At 42.1% G+C, this 25296-nt stretch overlaps 1 protein-coding gene across 6 annotated transcripts in view; it reads right to left on the reverse strand.

Moving 5' to 3' along the window:
- Positions 1 to 644: 644 nt before the first annotated feature.
- The window catches only part of LOC124607176, a 42014-nt gene continuing 17362 nt past the window's right edge, over positions 645 to 25296 (reverse strand). For 4 of the 6 annotated variants that reach the window (XM_047139389.1, XM_047139392.1, XM_047139388.1 and 1 more), the window contains exon 2: positions 645 to 1136. In XM_047139389.1, coding sequence (XP_046995345.1) covers positions 809 to 1136 — 328 coding nt within the window. In that variant the 3' untranslated portion in view covers positions 645 to 808. Of the gene's footprint in view, positions 1137 to 12239; positions 12438 to 20618; positions 20754 to 25296 lie in introns of those variants that run through there. The other 2 variants (XM_047139391.1, XM_047139394.1) reach the window with 2 other exon arrangements.

Below are 25296 nucleotides of genomic sequence, written 5' to 3' on the forward strand. Positions count from 1 at the left end.
GAGGCGCTCTGCATCACGGTGTAGCTTGCTGTCCAGGCTTCGAAAAGGTGCGTTTCTGGATGAGGTATCGAATATATTGCTTCCCCCTACTTATACCTCCCGAGTAGATCACGAATGTAAAATTAGAGAGATTCGAGCGCGCACGGAGGCTTTCCGGCAGTCGTTCATCCCGCGAACCATACGCGACTGGAACAGGAAAGGGAGGTAATGACAGTGGCACGTAAAGTGACCTCCGCCACACACCACTGGGTGGCTTGCGGAGTATAAAGGTAGATGTAGATGACCTCCTTAGCCGACTCTGACAGAATTACCTCATCAGCAAACCTAAAAGATTTTATTCCTAAAAAAGGGATAGTATGAAAACATTTATAGATACACCACCGACAGCTATTGGAAATTTCAGCATGATCACGTATAGATATGTAGATATATGCAAATAGTGTATCTTTTGTACCTAAAAATATTTGCAAAGACCGAAGCTCAGTGTAAAATAGAAACAGTTCATGTAGGAGATGTCGTTGTGTGTATACAATTCGAGCTTAATACAGCACGAATGAGCTGTGTGGTATCACTTAGCAAAATATTCCTGTAAAGGTATTTTAACAGGACAGTAACTGAGATGTGGGAAGAGGAATGATCGAGTGTCTCGTTTCAATACAGCACGTTTTATTTGCGAGTAAAAAATAAGTTTGTACAAAAAGTGAGCACGACACTTCACTAACAGTATAACGGAAGAGACGCGATTGTGGCTCAGGACGCCAAACGACAAGAGACGGCAATGGGGGAGCACGTGGATTGTGCAGTGGGACTATCCAAAGATCTGTCTCCGGCATTTGCCGTCGTGTCCGCGCTGCTGGCCGTAGGGGCAGGACTTGAAGCTGGGCATCGAGTTCAGCATGGCCTTACTCCCGGGCTGGTCGGACGCGGGGGGTGCGCCGGTGGTGGTGGCGGTGGTGGCAGGAGCCACCCGCGAACGCTGCGGCCACCAACTGAGCGCCGGGCTCTGCTGCCGTCTGCCGAAGAAGAAGCCCGCCTCTGCCGGTGGCGGCAGCACCGTCGTGGCCACCAGCACCAGCAGCAGCAGCGCCAGCGTCGACGCGGGGATAGGCACACGACTGCAGCTCATGTCGCCCACACTGTCAGACAGAAGACGATGATTGTCACAGGATTACCTGTCACTGTAAGACTGCTCCCAAAACCATAAAAAAATAGAAAAAATTAATACACTCACACGTTCACTATGTTTAACTTTTTTATGATCAGTTTAAAGGTGATCAACAGTTCCCTTTCATTACAAAGCACTGATCTACACTACTGGCCATTAAAATTGCTACATCACGAAGCGACGTGCTACAGACCCGAAATTTAACCGACAGGAAGAAGATGCTGTGATATGCAAATGATTAGCTTTTCAGAGCATTCACACAAGGTTGGCGCCGGTGGCGACACCTACAACGTGCTGACATGAGGAAAGTTTCCAACCGATTTCTCATACACAAACAGCAGTTGACCGGCGTTGCCTGGTGAAACGTTGTTGTGATGCCTCGTGTAAGGAAGAGAAATGCGTACCATCACATTTCCGACTTTGATAAAGGTCGGATTGTAGTCTATCGCGATTGCCGTTTATCGTATCGCGACATTGCTGCTAGAGTTGGTCGAGATCCAATGACTGTTAGCAGCATATGGAATCGGTGGGTTCAGGAGGGTAATACGGAACGTCGTGCTGGATCCCAACGGCCTCGTATCTCTAGCAGTCGAGATGACAGGCATCTTGTCCGCATGGCTGTAACGGATCGTGCAGCCACGTCTCGATCCCTGAGTCAACAGATGGGGACGTTTGCAAGACAACAACCATCTGCAAGAACAGTTCGACGACTTTTGCAGCAGCATGGACTATCAGCTCGGGGACCACAGCTGCGGTTACCCTTGACGCTGCATCACAGACAGGAGCGCCTGCGATGGTGTACTCAACGACGAACCTGGGTGCGCGAATGGCAAAACGTCATTTTTTCGGATGAATCGAGGTTCTGTTTACAGCATCATGATGGTCGCATCCGTGTTTGGCAACATCGCGGTGAACGCACATTGGAAGTGTGTATTCGTCATCGACATACTGGCGTATCACCCGGCGTGATGGTATGGGGTGCCATTGTTTACACGCCACGGTCACCTCTTGTTCGCATTGACGGCACTTTGAACAGTGGACGTTACATTTCAGATGTGTTACGACTCGTGGTTCTACGCTTCATTCGATCCCTGCGAAACCCTACATTTCAGCAGGATCATGCACGACCGCATGTTGCAGGTCCTGTATTGGCCTTTCTGGATACAGAAAATGTTCCACTGCTGTCCTGGCCAGCACATTCTCTAGGTCTCTCACCAATTGAAAACGTCTGGTAAATGGTGTCCGAGCAACTGGCTCGTCCCAATACGCCAGTCACTACTCTTGATGAACTGTGGTATCGTGTTGAAGCTGCATGGGCAGGTGTACCTGTACACGCCATCCAAGCTCTGTTTGACTCAATGCCCAGGCGTATCAAGGCCGTTATTAAGGTCAGAGGTGGTTGTTCTGGATACTGATTTCTCAGGAGCTATGCACCCAAATTGCGTGAAAATGTAATCACGTTTCAGTTCTAGTATAATATATTTGTCAAATGAATACCCGTTTATCATCTGCATTTCTTCTTGGTGTAGCAGTTTTAATGATCGTGCATACACGGTGATTCAGCTGCCCCTACAGCTGGGTTTAATGCAACCCACAGCCCCTTCAAATACCATGTGCAAACCGCTACGGTCGCAAGTTTGAATCCCGCCTCGGGCATGGATGTTTGTGATGTCCTTAGGTTAGTTAGGTTTAATTAGTCCTAAGTTCCAATAGTGCTCAGAGCCATCTGAACCATTTTAATAACTCGAAAGCTGTGGCTTCCAGTTGTAATGGTACATGAATTACGTAACCATTGCGGCACCTCATCTCAGCCTCTCGATACCAGCAATATTTTACTGTGTTTCTGTAAAATACTTAACATATTTCTGTAACAACATTTAGATTTGATTTCATTAATGTAGAGGTACTTTGATACATCGATATGTTTATATTGCAATGATATTATTCTTATGTGTATTCTCTCTTTTGTCACTATGATCTTTGACGTACTTGTAACTCTGATTTTTGGCCGCGTAAGCGGTTATTAGGGAGTCAAGTCTTGGTCGTCATGTTGAAAAGACGCAAATTGTAGTCAGTTTATGAAATGTGAACTTTAACAGTGAGGAAGATATTTTCAAGTATGTTTTATATTGTGAAGTGATGTTTTGTGAGCTACGTGATATTGCAACAAAAGTAATAAAAAAGAAGTGTAACTTAAATTCGGAGTGCTGATTACTTTTTTTTTGCATCACCATTGTGCTAACTTGCAAAAGTTTACTCTTCAAGAATGGTTTGTGAATCGCATCTATAAAACTTTTGAATATCGCAGAATAACACCTAGGCCTCTTTGCATCAGAGCATGGAATCATCACCACCTAGATTTTAGACGATTGAGCCATGAGTTCACAACGAGACCAGCGTGGGAAACACGAAAAGATGAGTGCCTAGTTTATCCATTATTTCATGAAATGACTTTATTAACTGTGCTCTAATGACACCTGCCACATAATATAACGTTTTTGTTGCCAGAAAATGCAATATTTAGTAGCGTGAGCAACACTACAATCATAATTAATTTTTGACCTTAGTTGTGGTAGGATCGTTAGACAGTGAAAACATATAGCAGTATAAAATTTAGCCACATTAAATTTTTTACAAAAGGTCCCATTAATTACTTTTGTATGACTAATAGTTTCCACGTAGCAAGCGAGAAAATTTTGCGAATGGTATTTGAAGGGATTGTGGGCTGCATAAGAATCAGTTGTAGTGGCAGCTGAATCACCCAATATAAAAACAAGTCGTTGTTTAACTTTGTTATCAAAATTCTCCACAAGTGGTTGACCAATTTACTTCACTTTTTTACAGCATACTCTAATGAACGTTTTGACAGACACAACCTACAGTTTCTTAAATATGTGTAATATAAAAACATATGTGATATACATAAGGAAAACGTTGTTACCAAAAATCTTGAGAAGCACTTGCCTGATTTAAATCAAATTTTTGCACGATACTCTAATAAACATTTGGACAGATCTCGAGTACGAATTTTTATTGTACATAATATATACATTGATCAGCCAGATCATTATCCCCACCTATCTAATAGCCGGTATTTCCACCTTTAGCACAGATAACAGCTGCGCCACGTCATGGCATGGAAGCAATGAGTCCTTTGTAGGTTGCTGGAGGGAGTTGGCACTACATCTGCACACACATCACCTAATTCCCGTAAATTCCGGGAAGGTGGGAGATGAGCTCTGACGCCACGTTCGATCACATTCCAAACGAGTTTGATTAGGATCAGATCTGGAAGCTGGGGGGCCAGCATATCAACCGGAACTCGCCACTATGTTCCTCGAACGAGTTCCTTACACTCCTCGCCTTGTAGCATCCTCTTTATCTTGTTGAAGAATATCACTGCCGACAGGAAACATGATAATCATAAAGGGCTGGCTCTAGGCACTATGGGACTTAACATCGGAGGTCATCAGTCCCCTAGACTTAGAACTACTTAAACCTAAGGACATCACACACATCCATGCCCGAGGCAGGATTCGAACCTGCGACCGCAGCAGCTCCGTGGTTCCAGACTGAAGCGCCTAGAACCACACGGCTACCACGTCCGGCCAATCATAAAGGTATATGCATTGTCTGCAACCAGTGTACGATACTCCTTGGTCGTCATGGTGCCTTGCACGAGCTCCACTGGATCCATGGGCGCCCACATTAATGTTCCCCAGAGAACATCGTCGACTTACCGCTGTACTGAAATGGGACCGCAGACCATCACTCTTGGTTGTCGGGCCATATGGCGAGTGACAATCAATCTGGTGCTCCACCGTTGTCCACGGCGTCTCCAGGCACGTCTCCGTTGGACATCAGGGCTCATTCAGAAGCGAGACTCATCACTGACGACAGTTCTGCTCCAGTCCACGAGATTCTAGGCCGAAGACATGTCTGAAGACGCCCCAGACACCAGTGGGATATCAATCTCCCTGACGCCCCTCCATAGCGTCCCTGGTGGTCTCAGGTGCCATTTCATTTCATACCAGGAGTCATTCGGATGTCAACTGCGGCACCTTTACAGCCTAGCGGTACGTCGACGATATTCTACGCTCCGTCTCACTGCCACTATAAAATGGCGCACAGCGTCTTCACTTTATCACTGGGCTGCGCCATTTTGTTTTGGCCTCTCTAGCAGCGTGGTACGGCACTGAGTCGTGGGGACTCTAATCTTCTTCTTTTGCTTGTGCCTTTGTCCTGCAATGACGCAGGGTCGGCATGGTAAATCAGATTTGGCAAGGTTAATTGAAGGGGTCGCCAGATGCCTTTCCTGCCCCCACCCCATACCCCCCGGGATGGAATTAGTGTACCCCAACTGTCTGTGTCTAGTGTAATCCATGGAATAGTGCGAATGTGGTCAGATGCCTGCGAACCGTGGAACTGAGGCGGGACGTGGGGAACAGCCCGGTATTCACCTAGTGGGATGTGGAAAACCGCCTAAAAACCACATCCAGGCTGACCGGCACACTGGCCTCCATCGTTAAGCCGCCAGGCGGATTCGATCCGGGGCTGGCGCGTCTAGCCAAGAATCAGTGCTCTCGGCTAACCTGGCGGGTCGTGGGGACTTTAATGTGTACCAGGACTACAGACATGTGGCTACAAATAAATAAAAAATTCATTATGTAACTTTCTTTAATTGACGCGTAATTAAAACTGTATGACTTTTTCTTTGAGATCGTTTTTAACTGCAGTGTTGCAAAAGGCAGTTTGTGCAAAATGGTATCAAGCATGACGTTGTAACATTAATGTCCATCAGATCGAAACCGATCATAAGGAAGTAAGTATAGTTTCCCAACAAGTGGTGAAGTGTGGTAAGATAGAATCCAGTGGTTCCAGCGAGGGCAGACACATGACGTTTCACTCTCCAAAACGTTGTCTATATTACTGGAAAGAAAGCAGTATTTTTTGAAATGCTGTTTAATAATTTGTTGTTATAGAAAATGTCGAGATTGAATTGTTATAATAGCCGAATATTATATTATTATATTATATTATATTATATATTATATTATATTATATTATTCAATTACCAAATTGAGCTGTGATCTAAATCCGTCTGCAGTCTATAATTAAGGAACAAATTTAGCAAAAGTTAGTTACTACAAAAATAAAATCAGAGATTGGCGTCCGTCATAAACAAAAATAAAACTAGTGACAGTCGTCCAATGTGTTGAATGAAGATGAAGTAGCTGCAGTGTGAAAGAGTCATCTTGAAAAGTCATGTATACGTAATATCCTTTCTTCCAGTGGTGATAGACCCACAAGGTACGCAGGAGAACGTAAGCACAGATTGGATAGTAGGAGCGATATATTGTCAGAAATAAGCAATAAGGGCGCATTGTGACCTGTACCAGGGTAGCTCACTCAGACGACGAAGAAACAGAGAGAAAAAGTCGGTAAGAGCATTACACGCGGAAGTCAAGGTTCTAGATTCGAGTCCCGATCCAACATACATTTTTCTGTAAGGTTCTTTCAGAAAAATAGCGGCGCTTGAATAGGGAATTAACGTCCCTGGTTACCGCGGTCAAAGCCATGGGTTTGATTGTCGCTAACGACAAATTATTTTTCGGATGTGAAGACAAGAAGGGGAACAACTCGATTCAATAATCAGCGAGTGTGACGCGTTAACTACTAACTACCACAGTGTTTTAAAATCGAAAGGCTTCTAACAGACTGGGAGCCAAATTTACAATTTACAATTTATCGAGGAATTTTTCTAATTCCTCACGATGAGCAATAATCATACTCATACCAGAATAGCCATTAGTTCCTCTCATAGCAAGTTGTTAAGTGATGTTCTATTTAAGATCCCAGCGTTTGCAGCTCTGAAAGAAAATGAAAAGAAACGTCACTTAAACGTGAACGCTATTTTCATCGTGCATACGTTCATACGTTATTAATCGGAAATAATTTGCAGCATTTTGCAGACATAAATGATATTACAGTCGAACCGTACTAGAAAGGTCATTCGTGCTTCCCTTTTTACAAAAATCTAGCTTTTCTAGATTAGCCTTCCATTCCGCTCTGCCTAACGCCTCTTCTTGACATGTAAGAAATATTATATATTATGTTTATTATTGAAGCGTAAAAGATTCGTTCCAATTTACGCTCCTCTGCTCAGTTCGTGGAAAATGCACTGGGAGTAACCTTCGCGGTTTGCCCTTGACTTCCCGACAGCTGGCTTCCGCGTGACATGGCTTCCGGTCGCTAGAGCGCTTGCCAAGACGGCAACCTACGTAGGCTTTCCATCACTCATGTTTCCGCAAAACTTTCTCCGAACATAATTTCAGCGTAAGAGTCTGAACTTTCCCAGTCAGCGTCACTATATTTATTGTCCCTACTCGTGTTTCTTGTATTCGTGATCTTTACATCATCGCAAGATCCAGCTTATTATTCAGATTTGTACCACCGAACCGGTCTTGTGTATGAAAGGTACCACTGCCTAATATGAGATTTACACTACTGGACATTAAAATTACTACCCCACGAAGATGATGTGCTACAGACGCAGAAATTTAACCGACAAGTAGTAGATACTCTGATATGCAATTGATTAGGTTTTCAGAACATTCACACAAGGTTGCCGCCGGTGGCGATACCTACAACGCGCTGACACGAGGAAAGTTTCCAACCGATTTCTCATACACAAACAGCGATTGACCGGCGTTGCCTGGTGAAACGTTGTTGTGATGCATCGTGTAAGGAGGAGAAATGTGTACCATCACCTTTCCGACTTTGATAAAGGTCGGATTGTAGCCTATGGCGATTGCGGTTTATCGTATCACGACATTGCTGCTAGAGTTGGTCGAGATCCAATGACTGTTAGCAGAATATGGAATCGGTGGGTTCAGGAGGGTAATACGGAACGTCGTGCTGGATCCCAACGGCCTCGTATCACCAGCAGTCGAGATGACAGGCGGCTTATCCGCATGGCTGTAATGGATCGTACAGCCCCTCTCGATCCCTGAGTCAACAGATGGGGACGTTTGCAAGACAACAACCATCTGCACGAACAGTTCGACGACGTTTGCAGCAGCATGGACTATCAGCTCGTAGACCATGGCCGCGGTTACCCTTGACGCTGCATCACAGACAGGAGCGCCTGCGATGGTGTACTCAACGACGAACCTGGGTGCGCGAATGGCAAAACGTCATTTTTTCGGATGAATCCAGGTTCTGTTTACAGCATCATGATGGTCACATCCGTGTTTGGCGACATCGCGGTGAACGCACATTGGAAGCGTGTATTCGTCATCGACATACTGGCGTATCACCCGGTGTGATGGTATGTGGTGCCATTGGTTACACGTCTCGGTGACCTCTTGTTCTCATTGACGGCACTTTGAACAGTGGACGTTACATTTCAGATGTGTTAAGACCCGTGGCTCTCCCCTTCATTCGATTCCCGCGGGACCCTACATTTCAGCAGGATAATGCACGACCGCATGTTGCAGATCCTGAACGGGCCTTTCTGGATACAGAAAATGTTCCACTGCTGCCCTGGCCAGCACATTCTCCAGATCTCTCACCAATTGAAAACGTCTGGTCAATGGTGGCCGAGCAACTGGCTCGTCACAATACGCCAGTCACTACTGTTGATGAACTGTGGTATCGTGTTGAAGCTGCATGGACAGCTGTATCTGTACACGCCATCCAAGCTCTGTTTGACTCAATGCCCAGGCGTATCAAGGCCGTTATTACGGCCAGAGGTGGTTGTTCTGGGTACTGATTACTCAGGATCTATGCACCCAAATTACGTGAAAATGTAATCACATGTCAGTTCTAGTATAATAAGTTTGTCCAATGAATACCAGTTTATCATTTGCATTTCTTCTTGGTGTAGCAATTTTAATGGCCAGTAGTGTAGTTCGCTTAACTTTCCGACGCATTCAATTCAGACCTTCTAGCGGGTTTGCTAAGTCTAATGCCAGACTGGATTATGTATCAGGTATGGCCAAATGTCTTTAACAGTCATTTGTTCTGCTGAAAAGGTAGCAGGTTTTTCGTTAATTTGTGTGTCATTTTCTACCCAACAGAACATCTAAATGAGAATTCCTCGGCTTGCAACCGTTGCTCGTCTTTTAATCTGACACGTTTGGCAATGGCCGTGTGACCCTCTGCCATACATTCGCCGTTGCCAACATCTACTGTCACATACGGTGGGAGGATCATTCAGACGTGGACTTTCTCATGAATTTAGAAATGAAGAGGCGAAAGAGAGGGCTGGTGTTTCAGATAACACTGCTACAGCAGATCATAACACCTAGGTTTAAGTCGTGTGACCACACGTTAAAGACGAAACCAACGAGTAAATCTAGAGAGGGTAGCTGAAGAGCTCAGCGCGCAGGAAGAACAAGATTACGCTAGACGGATATCATAAACATGGACGTTGCAGGAGTAGAAGGGGCACTGGACGATGTAGTGACCAATAGGGGTCGTAATAACAATAATAATTTGTTCTGGCTCTAGTAGCTGTTGTGAGCCATTAAATTGGATTTCGGTGACTTCTATGCCCCTAACCTGCTCAAGTAATCGTGCCGGGAAAAGAGGAACTACATTTTACGTAGAATCCGAACCACGTCTCACTCCTGGGAAATGTTTGCAGCGTTGAGAAGTGAAGATTAAATTAAATACTTAGTTAACAAATCTGTGGTCCGAACGGGACTCGATTCTGCGACTTGCGGGTATGCGCTTCGCCTCTAGACCACATAGCAAGTTATGAAAGCGGAATACACACAGAAACCGGGAAACTACAGTTTGTTAAATGGTGATGACGATAATGACGACAACTGTATATTTTTTTAATTTAGTCGCTAATTAACCTGCACCAAGTCGAGGTTCTATCGGTACGATTTTTATTTCAGAACACCTATGACCGTATTCTGGTACTGCGAAGACTGCTTTTTTCTGCATATCTGCACCTATTACGATAAACAAATAAGCTCTGAATTTATGAAAGAAGAGTATTATTTTATGAAATGATTACCCCGATGTTACTACACCACAGTCTTCTGTAATGATACAGAATTTTGCGCACAAACAGAACGATTTGCTTTCGAGACTACGATTAACAGAAGTAGCTCTTTTATTACGCCGAACGACTTGATAGCTTCGATGACCAAAAACGACCAACAAGAGTTGGCTGAGGTCTGAAAGCTCAATACGAGAACGTAGAGCAGTGTTACGGGGAACATCATACCGCCAATTAAATTTCAGCCTGACATATCTAACCTGACTTCCTATGGACAGATTTCCAACAACATAAATAAGTGCTTCACATCACAGATAGATTGTGGAAAGTTGTGTCAGCTTATGGTTCGCCTCAAGAAGTGTAGTATTCTTCATGGCTGGAAACATCATCCACGAATTTGATTTTATATTCTTATTTCCAATTTCAAATAAATCAGTAGAGATGAAAATAACGTTCCTATATCTGTGAATAGAGCTGTATCTACTGTTTTGAGTGGCTAGCGTAGAACAAGTCGATATGTTTGCAGCAGTTTGTTTAGCGTGAACGTATTGGTAATGTCCCTCGAGGATTTTTCTATACCAAAATTTACAACATTCATTAAGAAGAGAATATAGTCACATCTTCCCCAAATGGTAGCGTTATGCTCGTACTACCCTTTCACATTTGACTGATCGGAGTAATCCATCTGATTCAGTACACGCACCTGCGAATACATGACACAAGCAAGAACAATGAGGCTTTTTTAAATCATCTACTTAGGATCACCACACGTTTTACAGTTGGTCATCAGGTTTCAGTCCGTAACACAGAACATCTTGATGTCAAAACCTACAGGTTTTAAGTCGTGTGCACTTAAAGGTAGCTTCAGCATTAAAAGCATGCGTCTCTATGAAATGTATGACGTAATGCTCCTGTAGCATTTTATGTGAAAATAATCTGTTTCAAACTGACACGGTGTAAGGAGTATGCTTCGCCGACGATGGGCGAAGCATGACAGAATCTCTGACCAGAGAGTAGTTTATTGTTAGTTGTTGCTTGTCGCTAGCCTGCGCTAGTCTGCGCGAGTCGACAGTAGTAGTCTGCGCGAGTCGGATACAGTTGTAGTCGGTCGGATACAGTAGCGAGTGGACGGTAGTAGTCTGCGGGAGTCGGCATGCGTCGGCTGTGTGCTCTGCTCGCGACTCTGGTCAGGACTCCGGACGATGAGTATTGTTGTAGAAGGTAAAGAAGCATGCTTCGCCCATCGCCGGCGAAGCACACTCCTTACAACGGGTAACATAAAAATTATTGAGATCTTGGCTGAACTGATTTCAATAAAAGTATTTGTGATCAATGTTCCCAAGGCGTTACTGGGCCTCTGAAAGAAGAAATCAGTAAATGAAACAGAATCGTTTAATGACTGCAAACACCAAGCTCCGCTGATCTAGTATAAGATTATTTTCCACATCCTTGTTCAACTCTCGTTGAACTTAATTATTCCGACCCTAAAATTTGTCGATCGTCATGGAGGAGATTCGACGAAGGTAAAAATATTTTGCAACAAAACACCCCTACCACTAAAGTTTCCAGCCATTTATTTGAAATTTAATTACATTCTAAATCAGGATTACTCCACTTCAACATGTTGGAAACTGGTATTCTTTCCTAGAGGCTAAATTCCTTTCAACAAAAGTTCAGTCTTAACACTATGTAGAGAGTAGACATCCCTGATTAAAGTTGTGAATAAGTAGACAAAAGGACATTGTTTGTGGTGTATGACTCATCCCATCACAATTTTCACTGGCGGAATCACTAAAAAAAAGGTATTTCACACGCCTCTATGTGCAACTGTACAAAACATAAGGTACAATACTGTCGGAACTTACGATAATTAGAAACAAGCCTATTATTATGTTGCAAATAGCTTTAAAACTAATTCTACACTGACTAGAGCTTCGCGATATCATTTCCTTGGAAGACAGACATTTATCAGGGATAGGATGAAATTTAGCACCTCTGTCTTTTCTGTTTTCTGAATAGCAAAGAACTACTGTGATCTTACTACGTAGGTGTGCTTACCGTTACAGTTGCAAACAGATGTAGTATACTGCACTGATGGACTGGATGGCTGCCCTACAGAAAACAATATCTCTGGGTCGAATGGTCGCCTTTTATAGGGGTTGCCCACATCCAGGCAGAAAATCCAGGCTCAGTGCAACTGACTAACGGTGAATCAAATGTTCCCGGAATGGCCAGCGGTGACACAAGCAAGGCGCCGCTGACCTTCAGAGTTTTATGTGGGGATTGGACACGTGTGAGATGCAGGCGGCTCAGTATCGCGGTCTTCGCAGCTTTCGGCGCTCGACTATCGTTTCGGTTATCTTCTTCCGCGCGGTAATTGTGAGGCGGAAGCCAACGTAAACTTCCGCTTTGCAATTAGCTGGCAGCTACCGAAATTAATCTCGTATTTCCGTATCACAAAAGGAGCTGAGGGAAGATAATGTGTGCACCGCAGGCACGTACAAATATGTTTGACTACGCATCTGTGGTGTAACATAAATAAAGTAAAGACGGAGATTCAGAAGTTTATAGAATAAGAAGGAAACATTATAAACGCTAGTCAGAGTAGAATGGTCTCCTTAATGGTCCTCCAGATTTGTCTTCTGTGATCTGTACAAACCACTTACAGAGAGGGCTAGGACGGTACCTTTGAAAAGGTACAACTCATTTATTGCGTTATTCTTGTCCATTCCGAGACAGTGCATCGTTCGTTGCTGACCTCGCTGCTGACAGGACGCGTACAAACCACTGCGTACAAACCACTGCGAAAATAAATCGACGATAGCTTACGAAAGGTTATATTTAAATATATTTAGTGAAGATGGTGCCCCAAGTTCGTAAACATTTAAGAACGACGTAGATCAGTTGTCAAGGAAAAAAAAATTTCAAATGTGTGTTAAATCTTATGGGACTTAACTGCTAAGGTCATCAGTCCCTAAGCTTACATACTACTTAACCTAAATTATCCTAAGGACAAACACACACACCCATGCCCGAGGGAGGACTCGAACCTCCTCCTGGACCTGCCGCACAGTCCTTGACTGCAGCGCCCTAGACCGCTGTCGCCAAGAAAAAAATGGTTCAAATGGCTCTGAGCACTATGGTACTTAACATCCATGGTCATCAGTCCCCTAGAACTTAGAACTACTTAACCCTAACTACCCTAAGGACATCACACAACACCCAGTCATCACGAGGCAGAGAAAAACCCTGACCCCGCCAGGAATCGAACCCGGGAACCCGGCTATCGCCAAGAGCTGCTAATACTAATTAATACCTCTTTATCCACAATCGGCTTCCATCTTCAGCTAACCAGTTGTCTTAAGTCATTTACAACAGCTTACACGTCCATGTTAAAACTGTGGCAGTGACGTAGGATGTATTTCATCATTTGATGTCATGGTTTTAATACTGCTCTGTAAGCTGTTGACAATGTTGAGTGGAATATGCTTTCTAAAATGCTCAGTATAGCAGAGGGGTAAACTGTAGGGAGCGTAAGGATATTTACAACATGTATAAAAACCAAACGGCAGTTATAAGAGTACAGGGGCACGAAAGGGAAGCGGTGTTTGAGAAGAAGTGAGACAGGGTTGTAATCTATCGCCGGTGTTATGCAATATATAGATTGAGTAAGGAGTAAAGGAACCCAGCGAAAAATGTAGAGCAGGAATTAAAGTTCAGGGAGAAGAAATAAAATCTTTTAGATTTGCCAATGACGTGGTAACTCTGTCGGAGACAGCAAAGGACTTGGAAGAACAGTTGAACTGTATGGACAGCGTCTTGGAAGGAGTTTGTAAAATGAATACCAACAAAATCAAAACAAGAATAATGGAATGCAGGCGAATTAAATCAGGTGATGCAGAGGGAATTAGATTAGGAAACGAGACAAAGCAGGCGATGAGTTTTGTTATTTGGCCAGCAAAATAAGTGATGATGACCGAATTAGTGAGGATATAGAATGTAGAATGCAACGGCAAGAAAAAGGTTTCTAAAGAAGAGAAACTTGTTAATATGGAATACAGATTTAAGAGGTAAGAAGTCTGTTCTTAAAGTATTTGTATGGAGTGTAGCCGTGTATGGTAGTGAAACATGGACGATAAGCAGTTTAGACAAGAAAAGAATAGAAACTTTTGAAATGTTGTGCTACAGAAGAATGCTGAAGATTAGATGAGTAAATCACGTAACGAATGAGGAGGTACTGAAGAGAACTGGGTAGAAAAGAAATATTTGGAAAACCTGACTAGAGGATGGATTCGGTTGATAGGACACATTCTGAGACATCAACAAGTTAGTATTGGAGGGAAGTGTGTGAGGTAGGTATGTAAAAATTGTAAAGGAAGACCAAGAGATGAATACAGTAAGCAGATTCAGAAGGACATAAGATGCAGAAGTTATTCGCAGATGAAGAAGCTTGCACAGGATAGAGAGCTGCTGCAAAGCAGTCTTCGGATTGAAGATCGCCACAATAACAACAACAAGCTATTGTAAATGGCGTCCAGTTACCCGATGATGATCAGAAGATCGGAACCAGTTGTGAATAAAGAAGTTTGTACTAGAAACTCTTGGCGACTGAACTGCGCCGTTTTTTTTTTTTTTTTTTTTTTAATGGACGTTTGATACCACACCAAAGACACTGAAACGTATTAGCAAGATAATTTCACAAATATATGTGAAGTTTAGGTGAATAGCACGGTAGCTGTGCCTAGGAGACCTCACTGAAATGAAAGACCCGATATACGAATGGGATAATATATCGAAGAAAATTCATATCGTGGTCTTACCATTATGCGTGTGACCCACGCGGCTCGAAATATTAAATAATGTCCTCTCTGTGGGTGAATATTCGTTCAAGATAAAATTTAAAGAACATCGCACATGCCATCATCGTAACCTCATTTATTCGACACAAAAGAGATATGCTATTGAATATAATGGTTGAACGAGGTTATCTACTCATCCCATAAAAGCTATTAACAGTCTATACACAAACGACGAAGTTGCTATAGATATGGGAAACAAAAACACAGAGTCAATGATCACCAACAAAGTGCTAAGACAAGGATTCTGTATTTCCTAGACGTTGTTAGACATACACACCGTCAGGTGGCTTGCGGAGTATGGATGTAGACGTAGATGAAGTGATCAGTAAATGGAAAATGGTGAATAAAAGAAAAGGAACAACTTCAGATCCTGTGTATAGGACAAAAGCAGGTCCGTATGCCGATGTCCTAACACTGATTGCAGAAAATGAAGATGATCTTTACATATGAGTCCATAAGTTGCAGTAGTAAGCGTCAGACTAAAACCTAAAACGGTCTGTAAATGAAACGAAATGGATGACTTTTCAAGCCATACAACCTGTAAGACCAAATGTGATCTCGAAAAATAAAATCTTGGAACAAGTTATACGTTTCAAATATCTAGGTTGCGACATAACTTGCGAATACAACTATGACGTGGACCAAAAATTAAATATATCTACTTCCATTTATGAAACAATTATAAAAAAATTTGCAGAATAAAGTCAGGAAAGAAACCGAGTTGAAGTTTTCAAAATTGTAGGAGTATAAACCTTTATCTAACAACAAAACGTCGTAAAAGGAATGAGGATATAAGGAAGTATTTATGAATATATAAGCTAAACGAAAAAATAAGGTAAAATAAGACAAAATGGGAGAAATAGGTAACCATATGAATGGAGTAACACTCACGATAAAGGCTATACAAGAAATGGAGTATAGTAGCAGGCAGTTTGCCTAATGTACGAAGTGAAGAAAAAGACGAAAGAAATATATGTTTCTATGTATATAGACTGATGTGGCACGTGAAAATTTGTACCAAGGTTGTGAATCGAACCCTGGTCTACCTCTTCCTAGGCGGGTGTGTTCACATAAACACACGGATTACCCTTGAACACCTCGCTCTCTCTTGGATCCAAATTCTGTAGCAAGGTGGCTTAGTGGCTAACACACCTGCCTAGTAAGCAGAAGACCCGGGTTCGATTCCTTGCCTTGTAAAGTAATATCTGTATCAGACCAGTGAAATCTCTGAAATTGTGTCATTTCATTTATAGATATATGTGCAGAGACCAAAAGGAATCATGTGGCATTCTCAGAAACAAACTGGCTCCATATTCAGCGACTCACAGTCCAAAAAAATGGCTCAAATTGCTTTGAGCACTATGGGACTTAACTTCTGAGGTCATCAGTCCCCTAGAACTTAGAACTACTTAAACCTAACTAACCTAAGGACATCACACACATCCATGACCTAGGCAGGATTCGAGCCTGCGACCGTAGCGGTCGAGCGGTTCCAGACTGTAGCGCCTAGAAACACTCGGACACTCCGGCCGGCGACTCACAGTTCACCTTCGGATGTGTGCTACAACCCGACCGGTCTACCCTGATGCCTAGAAGAGCAGTTTTGGGAAAAATTCCTTCAGTCGACCCTCGTTTATCCGGCTCTCATTTATCCCGATATTCGATTCACCTTGATCGATTTTTTTTTTTTTCAGTACAGCAACTGTACAGTATTTTATAAGCCAGAATCGAAGGTAACACTCGTTAAATTTAAATTTAGCCAACCACCATTCATTGATGCTTGCGCTGTCTCAGATACCAAGTTAACGTTGAGTTGTACGGTACTGTAATCCTCAGTGTAATATGACTTCGAAGAGAAAGAAAGGTGGTAGTGATTACGAGCAGGAAGTTAGATATATTGCGTAGAATGGAGAAAGAAGAGGTGTTGAAAAAAATGTCGCTGAACTGCAAAGTTGTCAGAAGGGAAGGAAATTGAAGATTTTTGTTCCAAAATTACGTTTCCTGAGGATGGAGTTACTTCCAGTTGTTCATCTGCAAACGGTTACATTAGTGATGACGGATTATCTGAAGAAGTTGGCAGTCATTATGAAGACAGTATGACGTCATACAGAAGCAACAGCGTAGCTGCACAAAGGAATAGTTCATTTGGAACGCCATGGGAACTGTAGCTGAAATAATGTTAGTGAAACATCTACATGATTGTGGTGCACATAACAGCATATGTAGTTGTCTAAAAAGAAACTAACTGGTTATTTCAGTGCATAAGAAGACTATTTTTTTTAATTTTACTTAAAACCTATGTTATCAGAATACGCAATTTGTGTGTTTAGTAAAAATAGATATAATGTACGAGTTTCAACTTACTACATTATTTTCAGAATACACAAGACTATTATAAGAATTATATCTGATATTAATTCTAGAACAGCCTGCAAAAATACTGGTATTTTGACAACTGCTTAACAAATACTGCGTAATTCAGCTGCCACTACTGATCGGTTTTATGCAACCTGCAGTGCCTTCAAAAACCACAAGCTAGATCTTTATATTCTATCGTTTACCACGCGCAGACTATTAGTCCTACAGAAAAAATGAGCAGGACCATTTCGCAGGGAATTTAATGTATTTAAATTTTGGGCTATGGTATGTTTCCGCTGGAGTGCTTGCATTTGAAGGTCACCTTTGTGCGTTTTCCCTGAATAATTTAATAATTTGAAAACTGTGGCCTCTAGCGAAAACGCATCCCAGTACAAAATTTAACTACATTAAATTTCCTACAAAAGTGTTCCGTTCATTTTTTTTTTCTGTAGGATTAATAGGTTGCGCATGGTGAGGGAGAGAATATGAAAACCTTGCTTGTGCTATTTGAAGTCATAGTGGCTTATATAAAACCCATAACAAGGGCATCTGAATCACTCTGTCTATTGATTAATGTTTTTATTTGTTAACGATGTTTCTTGTTTGTCAAAAATAATGCAGTTTATTAACATTGTATAAGGACCAAAACAACTTTCGTAAGGAAATCAAGAGGTTAATGGTACTGCAGATACATATCTAACGACCTGAAAGCATGTTAAATATTTTATTGCATCTCAGATTGAAATAAAGAACTTTCTATAAAACAATTCATTTTTCGTGGTTGAAAGCCAGTTTCGTTGTCTTAGCCCATAAAAGAAAAAAGGAAGAGAGGAAACTGGTCGCTCTTAATGCTTAATATCAGCGCTGCTTTCAAATATTGCAATGTCTTTTGGAACATATTCAACTTTACTTGGTATTATTTCATTAATAGTTCATTTTCTCTTAATTATGACGAAACGGAATGTACTCTGAAACGAAATATCCTGTCTGGCTAAAAATATTTTGTTGTCCAAAGTAGGGGCCTAGATTGCTGAATCTGACAATCATCGTTCAGAATTTTGAGTCATTTCTATGTTCAATATTCCCTCTCGCACTATGCCTACTTTTCCGTATTCAACAGACGCTTTGCCTTACTAAACACACACACACACACACACACACGTGTTCATAATGTGGTCGATTTATATAAGATAAACGTGTGATAACAATGAAAGACTTAACGCTTGATAAATGACCTACAGTAACCGACAGTGTCTAAGAGTTAATAAGATCCTTCGAAGAAGCACGACAGCAAAATTATTCCACCTAGTACGCACGATGTATAAGTCACACAAATTCCATCAGAATTCAAGAAGAATACAGGGTGATACAAAAGGTTCCATACAAATTGAACGAACTGATACAGTGGTTGAAGTACAACTTTGGATCAGGAATTTCTGGGCCAGTGAAAGCTTTGTAGTGTCAGGTGTACGAAGGACAATCGATGCACTCGCAACCTAAACCTCACAATACAAAAGAAACCAGGACAAGATTCTTTATGCTCACCTTTTGAACATACTTTAATCTAATCAGTTACTCTATATTTTAAAATTTTGAAAAAAGTGTTTATTGTCGTTAATGGATTCTTCTACCAGGTTCCATAAATGTTTTTCAGTTAGACTTCATCTAAAAATTTAAGTCTCAGTAGAAGTTATTTTCCCCAGTGAACGTCTTATTTAAATTTTTGAAGCTCAAGATCTTACACATCAATAGCTCTTTAAAAACAATGATTTGAGAAAAAGTCAACAAAAATTAACGAATTTTGTATATTTCAATTTTTTTAGGGTGGGCATAACGTACAACTAGTACAAGTTATTGAAAGTGAGCTGATATTGGTAGGACTGTGGTAAAAAGTATATTCATGTACTAGACCTGTCAACACATCAACTTCAGTACCTCTTTAAAAAGAATGCCGTAAATCTAAGTCAACGACAAGTAACGAATTTTGTTTTATTCTTTTATTTTTTTTAAGGTGGGCATAAAGTCCTCCGTACGCCCCCCCCTCCCCCTTGGTAAGGCGCACTATGGGAAATGCGTTGCTATTGTTAGGGTTAAGTTCTGGTAACATAATGTACTGTTTACTCAATAATGTCTTACATTTCAGAAGGTTTTCGAAATGGCGACCACCTCCTTCAGTACAGGTAAAACATGTTCGTAGAACACTTTGGCACACACTACCAGGCTTCGCACGAATCTCATCAGACGGTGCAAGTAACTCGGCGAGAAACGTTTGTTCGTCGAGAGTAGCTGTCACGTATACGAGGCTTTTGATCTGCCCTGACAAAAAGACCAGAAGGCATCAGAGTAAGGAGCGAGGTGGTTGTGCAATTGGGGCTCCCCTTCTGGCGTTACGCCAGTTCGTCGATTTCGCGGAATGCAGACGGACAACTGATTCCGAGGCCTACTCAGTGACATTTTGAATACTGAAGGGAGCCATTCCAGAGAAGTGACCCGAGCTGTTGACTACCAGTCTCAGCTCGCTTCACGATAATGCCCGGCCGCACACTGCCCAAAAAGATACAAGCATTGTTGCGTCATTTCAGGTGGGACGCTTTTGAATATCCGCACTGCAGGCAGGAGTTGGCCCCTGGTAATTTTCATTTCTTCACTCACATGAAAGAACTGAGTGTATTTATTTGTTCACTCACATGAAAGAACTGAGTGTATCTATTTGTTAATGATGTTTGTCACTAGTGGTATATCTCTTTCTCGTCCAACGGCTCGGTTCATGGCATCGATACTAGAAGTCAGAACCATCTTCACAAAGATTGAAAGTCACTTACTTTGGTCCGCAAAGTGTCGAATATAAAGCGACGTACATATTCAGTGGCTTGCCAGCGACCATAATAAATCTGACTAGGTTGTGAATGAGTTTTTTGGGAGTAGCGTAGGGGATTTGTTGGTGGCCAGCTCCTTCTGCTCCACTGGCGAACTTCTTGGAAGAGGCGACTGCTGTATATCCATCACCAATAATATCAAATAATGTGAGTACACGTAAAATCTGACTTAAGTGCGATTTCCCTGCAGTAATGCGATGTATGTAAATAAATATTGTATGCTGACTTTTCTCTTTGAGAATCCATCGTTATTACAGCGTAAGAATTACAATATGCACCTCAGTGTATTTCAACATTTCCTCGTTTTGTGACTAATTTGTCCTTAACTTTCATTTTTTACTTACTCCATAGCCACGAGTGCCCTTTCACTTCCTGTCTGTGGAAGTTATGTAGCACATATCTTGTCCGCCACCGGTAAGTGAGTGGTCAGCGCGACAGAATGTCAATCCCAAGAGCCCCGGCTCGATTCCCCTCTGGGTCGGAGATTTTCTCCGCTCAGGGACTGGGTGTTGTGTTGTCCTAATCATCATCATTTCATCACCACCGACGAGTAAGTCGCTAAACTGGCGTCAAATCGAAAGACTTGCACCCGGCGAACGGTCTACCCGACGGGAGGCCCTAGACACAAGACATTTCCATTTATTTAGCATATATCTTTTCCTTTGTAAGTCTGTACTGTATGTTCTTGTTTTTTCTGGCGTGTTCAACGTCCTTAAGAATGTCCTCATTATGGATCTATTGTACGAAAATCATCTGATGTAATCTAAACATCTTTCCTCCCAAGCCTTTGAATCCGGTCAAGAATTTCAAAATGCTCTGCCGGGTTCACCAACCTCGATGGATAGTATATTAAGCAAAGGGAATTTGTCAGCCTGTTAAGAGGTATAATAATCCGTTTGTATGAATGGTGATTGTGTAGAGAAGTAATACGGAGTTCTAGTACAACTTTTTTCTAATAAACTTGTTTGTACTCTTTCGTTAATTTGTTTACAGTTCAACGAAGTTTGCGTTCAGGTTAGCCTTCGTAAATAACGTTACATTTATGTGAATGAGACTCATATGTAGAGCAGTGTTTGTCATTAAGACGGTCAACTACTGCATTCCTTCAAGTTTTCTACTACTACTACTGTTATTACACAGGAACACATAAATCAGACAAGAACGACAGATTGTCGATATCGAAAACAAAATTAAACAACGCAAAATCCATTGGTGTAACCATTTTGAAGGAATACAGCAAGACCGTCTGGGTAGTATCGACATGCACTACAAGCCCACTGGGTAGTGGTGCTGGTTGTCCAAGGAGAAGATGTCTGGATTGCGAAACAGGCTGTGCAGCCTACTCCATGAAGTGAAGATGTTGATAATGGTCATTATTATTATTACTACAATAATAACTATAATAATTACTATTATTGTCACTGTTATTTATCGGCCTCCCGGTATACAAACACAGTCAGTCTAAACTTACTGGGTTGCTTGTCCTTTGAAAGCACCAATCTATCTTTTCTACATTTTCTGGGAAGTTTAAAACATAAATTGCACTGACATTGTTAGTAAGACATACGAAATATAGTGGCAAGTAAACCTCGATAAATCGAAATAGTAGTGCGATCTCCTGAAAAAAAAACTCGATAATTCGAAGAAACCATATGCGTTTTACTGCACTCGATACATAATAGCGCTTGTCAAGACAAACCGCCCACGGGGGCTCTGAACTACATGAAGAAGGGCGTCACGAATGGTTACAGGTTTTCTTCACTCACGAGAGAGTGTCATTGAGCGTTGAAAAACCTGAATAGCTACACACTGAGGTGTTCACGTCATCCTTCAAACTGAAGACGAATTTACTTTGTTCGTTTCAAAATGAAGATAAGATGTGTAGCAGCTATTTTCAAAAAGCATAGCACAAATAATTTTTTTTTCCTTGTGTGTAAATTACGATTATCTGTATGACTTATTACAAGTTTAATTTCAGTAAATTGATTTATCCTAACCTACGAATACTTTTTTATTGCCACAAAAAAAAAAAACATATAGTTCAGAGAAAACAGAGCAGAAAGCAGAGCAGAAATAATTTTTTTTCCTCGTGTGTAAATGACGATTATCTGTATGACTTCTTACAAGTTTAATTTCAATAATTTTTTTAACTTAACCTACGAATACTTTTTTATTGCCACAGAGGGAAACATATATTTCATTTACTGTGAAACTATTCTGGGCTTAGATTCGCATGCCACAGTAAGATATCTGTCACCGACGTTCCGTGCACGGTTATCCGACATGACTAACACTACAAGGGCAACAAATAACAGCAGATCGACGCTACTTCCACTCCAGAAAGACCAATTACGGTAAAACTTCCCACTCCTTCTACCACAGCAGAGCAATAGTATCTTTTTTGTAAATTGTGAAGTAATACCATCGCCAATAGAGGGGTTGCGACTAGATACGAGCGGACCATCGTCGGCACAGTACACCAGCAGAACCACAGGACGGTCTTTGCAACAGGGGCCGAAGCGTCGGTGACAGATCTACTACAATATGACGACCTTCTACACCCCGCAACCTTTCACGTTGACTGACTGTCCGCGGAATCCCACACACAAACATGCATTTCATTGTTCTTAATTTATTTTTCCTGATTTACGCGTAAAAGTTAACACTATTCACGTCACTTTAAATTTAATCGCTAACGTCAACTTTCTCCATACGCTTCCAACATTTCCATCTTCTTAATCTGTTTGAATCGCGCTAGAGACAAAAATGGTTCAAATGGCTCTGAGCACTATGGGACTTAACATCTGAGGTCATCAGTCCCCTACAACTTAGAACTACTTAAACCTAACTGCGCTCTGCATCGCGGTGTAGCTTGCTCGCCAGGTTTCGAGAGGGTGCGTTTCTGGATGAGGTATCGAATATATTGCTTCCCCCTACTTATAACTCCCGAGGAGATCACGAATGTAAAATTCGAGAGATTAGAGCGCGTACGGAGGCTTTCAGACAGTCGTTCTTCCCGCGAACCACACGCGACTGGAACAGGAAATGGAGGTAATGAGAGTGGCACGTAAAGTGCCCTCCGCCACACACCGTTGGGTGGCTTGCGGAGTATAAATGTAGATGTATATGTAGATGAACCTAAGGACATCACACGCATCCATGCCCGAGGCAGGCTTCGAACCTGCGACCGTAGAAGTCGCACGGTTCCGGACTGAAGCGCCTAGAACCGCTCGGCCACCACGGTCGGCTGCTAAAGACAAAGAGAGTTCTAATATGCAATTTACTATTATTAATCTGGACGTTTAGTCTCATGCATTCCAAAGACTGTTGGCCGATTGTCAGCAATTTTCTTCTGCTTTGGTTTTCTAATCCCTCTGAAATGCACACCAATATGATAATTACTGAAGATCTTTGTTCCCGGATGTATCAAACTACAGTGTCACGAAATTGTTGACGCTGATTTTCTACCGCTTATGGAATGTCACGTTTTATAATTTGTGAGTTATTTTGAAATCTCTACATTTTCTATTCTAGTGCACTAAGATTTTAATATTTTCGTTAGTTTTCATTTTCATAAGGATTGCTTCTGCGCTAATGTCATTTTTATTTTCATATGAAGTAGGCGAGTGCTTTTCCTCCTCCCCCTCTCCCCCTCCCCCAAGGCTTACCACTTGAGTTCAAGTGGCAATTCAATAATACTCGCGTATTGATCGATCCTACCGCGCCTCTGACTTGCTTCGATGTCTTTCCTTAATAGGATCTGATGGGAATCCCAAACATTCGAGCAGTACTCAACAGTGGGTCGTATAAGCGTCCCGTACAAGATCGCTTTTATGCCGCTTTGCAACATTACGCCTAGACTATACTGTTTCAAGCAGCATATCACGAATAGAGTATTCGAATATTATACGATTGTTTTTTCTACTATAGGGTGGCGCACGAAATGTGTTACCGATTGTTTCTTTCACAATTTACGACTCACATTAGATATCCCGCTGGGATCTCTACAGCAGCACCATCAGGGCTTGGAAAAACAAATGAGTTACGAAATGACGTGTAATTCATGATACTGCCGCTAGGAGACTAGTAAGCAGCAATGGCTGGCAATGGAAGACTGACGACATAGCAACGATCGGCAATTGTGTTACTTTATCATGAAACGAAAAACCTTGTTGTGGCTCAGAGGCGTTTTCGACAACAGTTTAACACACGATGGGTCCCTTGCAAGAAGACCATCCACAGGTTGTACGATAAATTTGTACAGGAAGGAACAGTATTGGAAGCGAAGCGACCTCGGCCTAAGCCTGTTTGTTCACCGGAGAATATTGAAGCGGTACGAGTTGCTGTACAGAGAAGTCCCGGGAAATCGTGTAGAAAGGCAGCAGTGCAACTGGGAATATCCAGACGCTCCGTTCAACGCATTCTTAAAAGTGACCTCCATATGTACCCATACAAGATGACCTGTGCACAGAAGCTCACTGAAGAACACAAGCAGCAGAGACTACTGTTCAGTGGGCGGAGGATAGGGAAGAAACTCTCAACAGCGTTTGGTTTTCAGACGAGGCGCATTTTCATTTAGACGGTGTGGTTAACAACAAAATGTACACTTTTGGGCCACTGAAACCCACAAGTGCTTCATGAACGACAACATTACGCTCCGAGGATTACAGCGTGGGCAGCAATTTCCAGTCACGGACTTATTGGACCCTTTTTCTTTGAAGAAACTGTGAACAGCGAGCGTTATTTGAGCATGCTTCGAAGTAGCTTCATTCCACAGCTTCTTGCTACTGCCTTGCCCTTCAACACGCAGTGGTTCATGCAAGATGGAGCAAGGCCACATACAGTAAACACTGTGTTGGGGTTTTTACACAAGCATTTCGACAAGCGTATCATTTCACTCAAGTTTCTAGGTCGCTTCAATGACGGACAAAATTGCCCCCCCCCCCCCCCTAATAGTCCAGACCTCAATCCCCGTGACTTTTTTCTTTGGGAGTACCTAAAGGAAAAAAATTTCCCGAAACG

Source organism: Schistocerca americana, chromosome 3, assembly GCF_021461395.2.
Source record: "Schistocerca americana isolate TAMUIC-IGC-003095 chromosome 3, iqSchAmer2.1, whole genome shotgun sequence".
Lineage (NCBI taxonomy): Eukaryota > Metazoa > Arthropoda > Insecta > Orthoptera > Acrididae > Schistocerca > Schistocerca americana.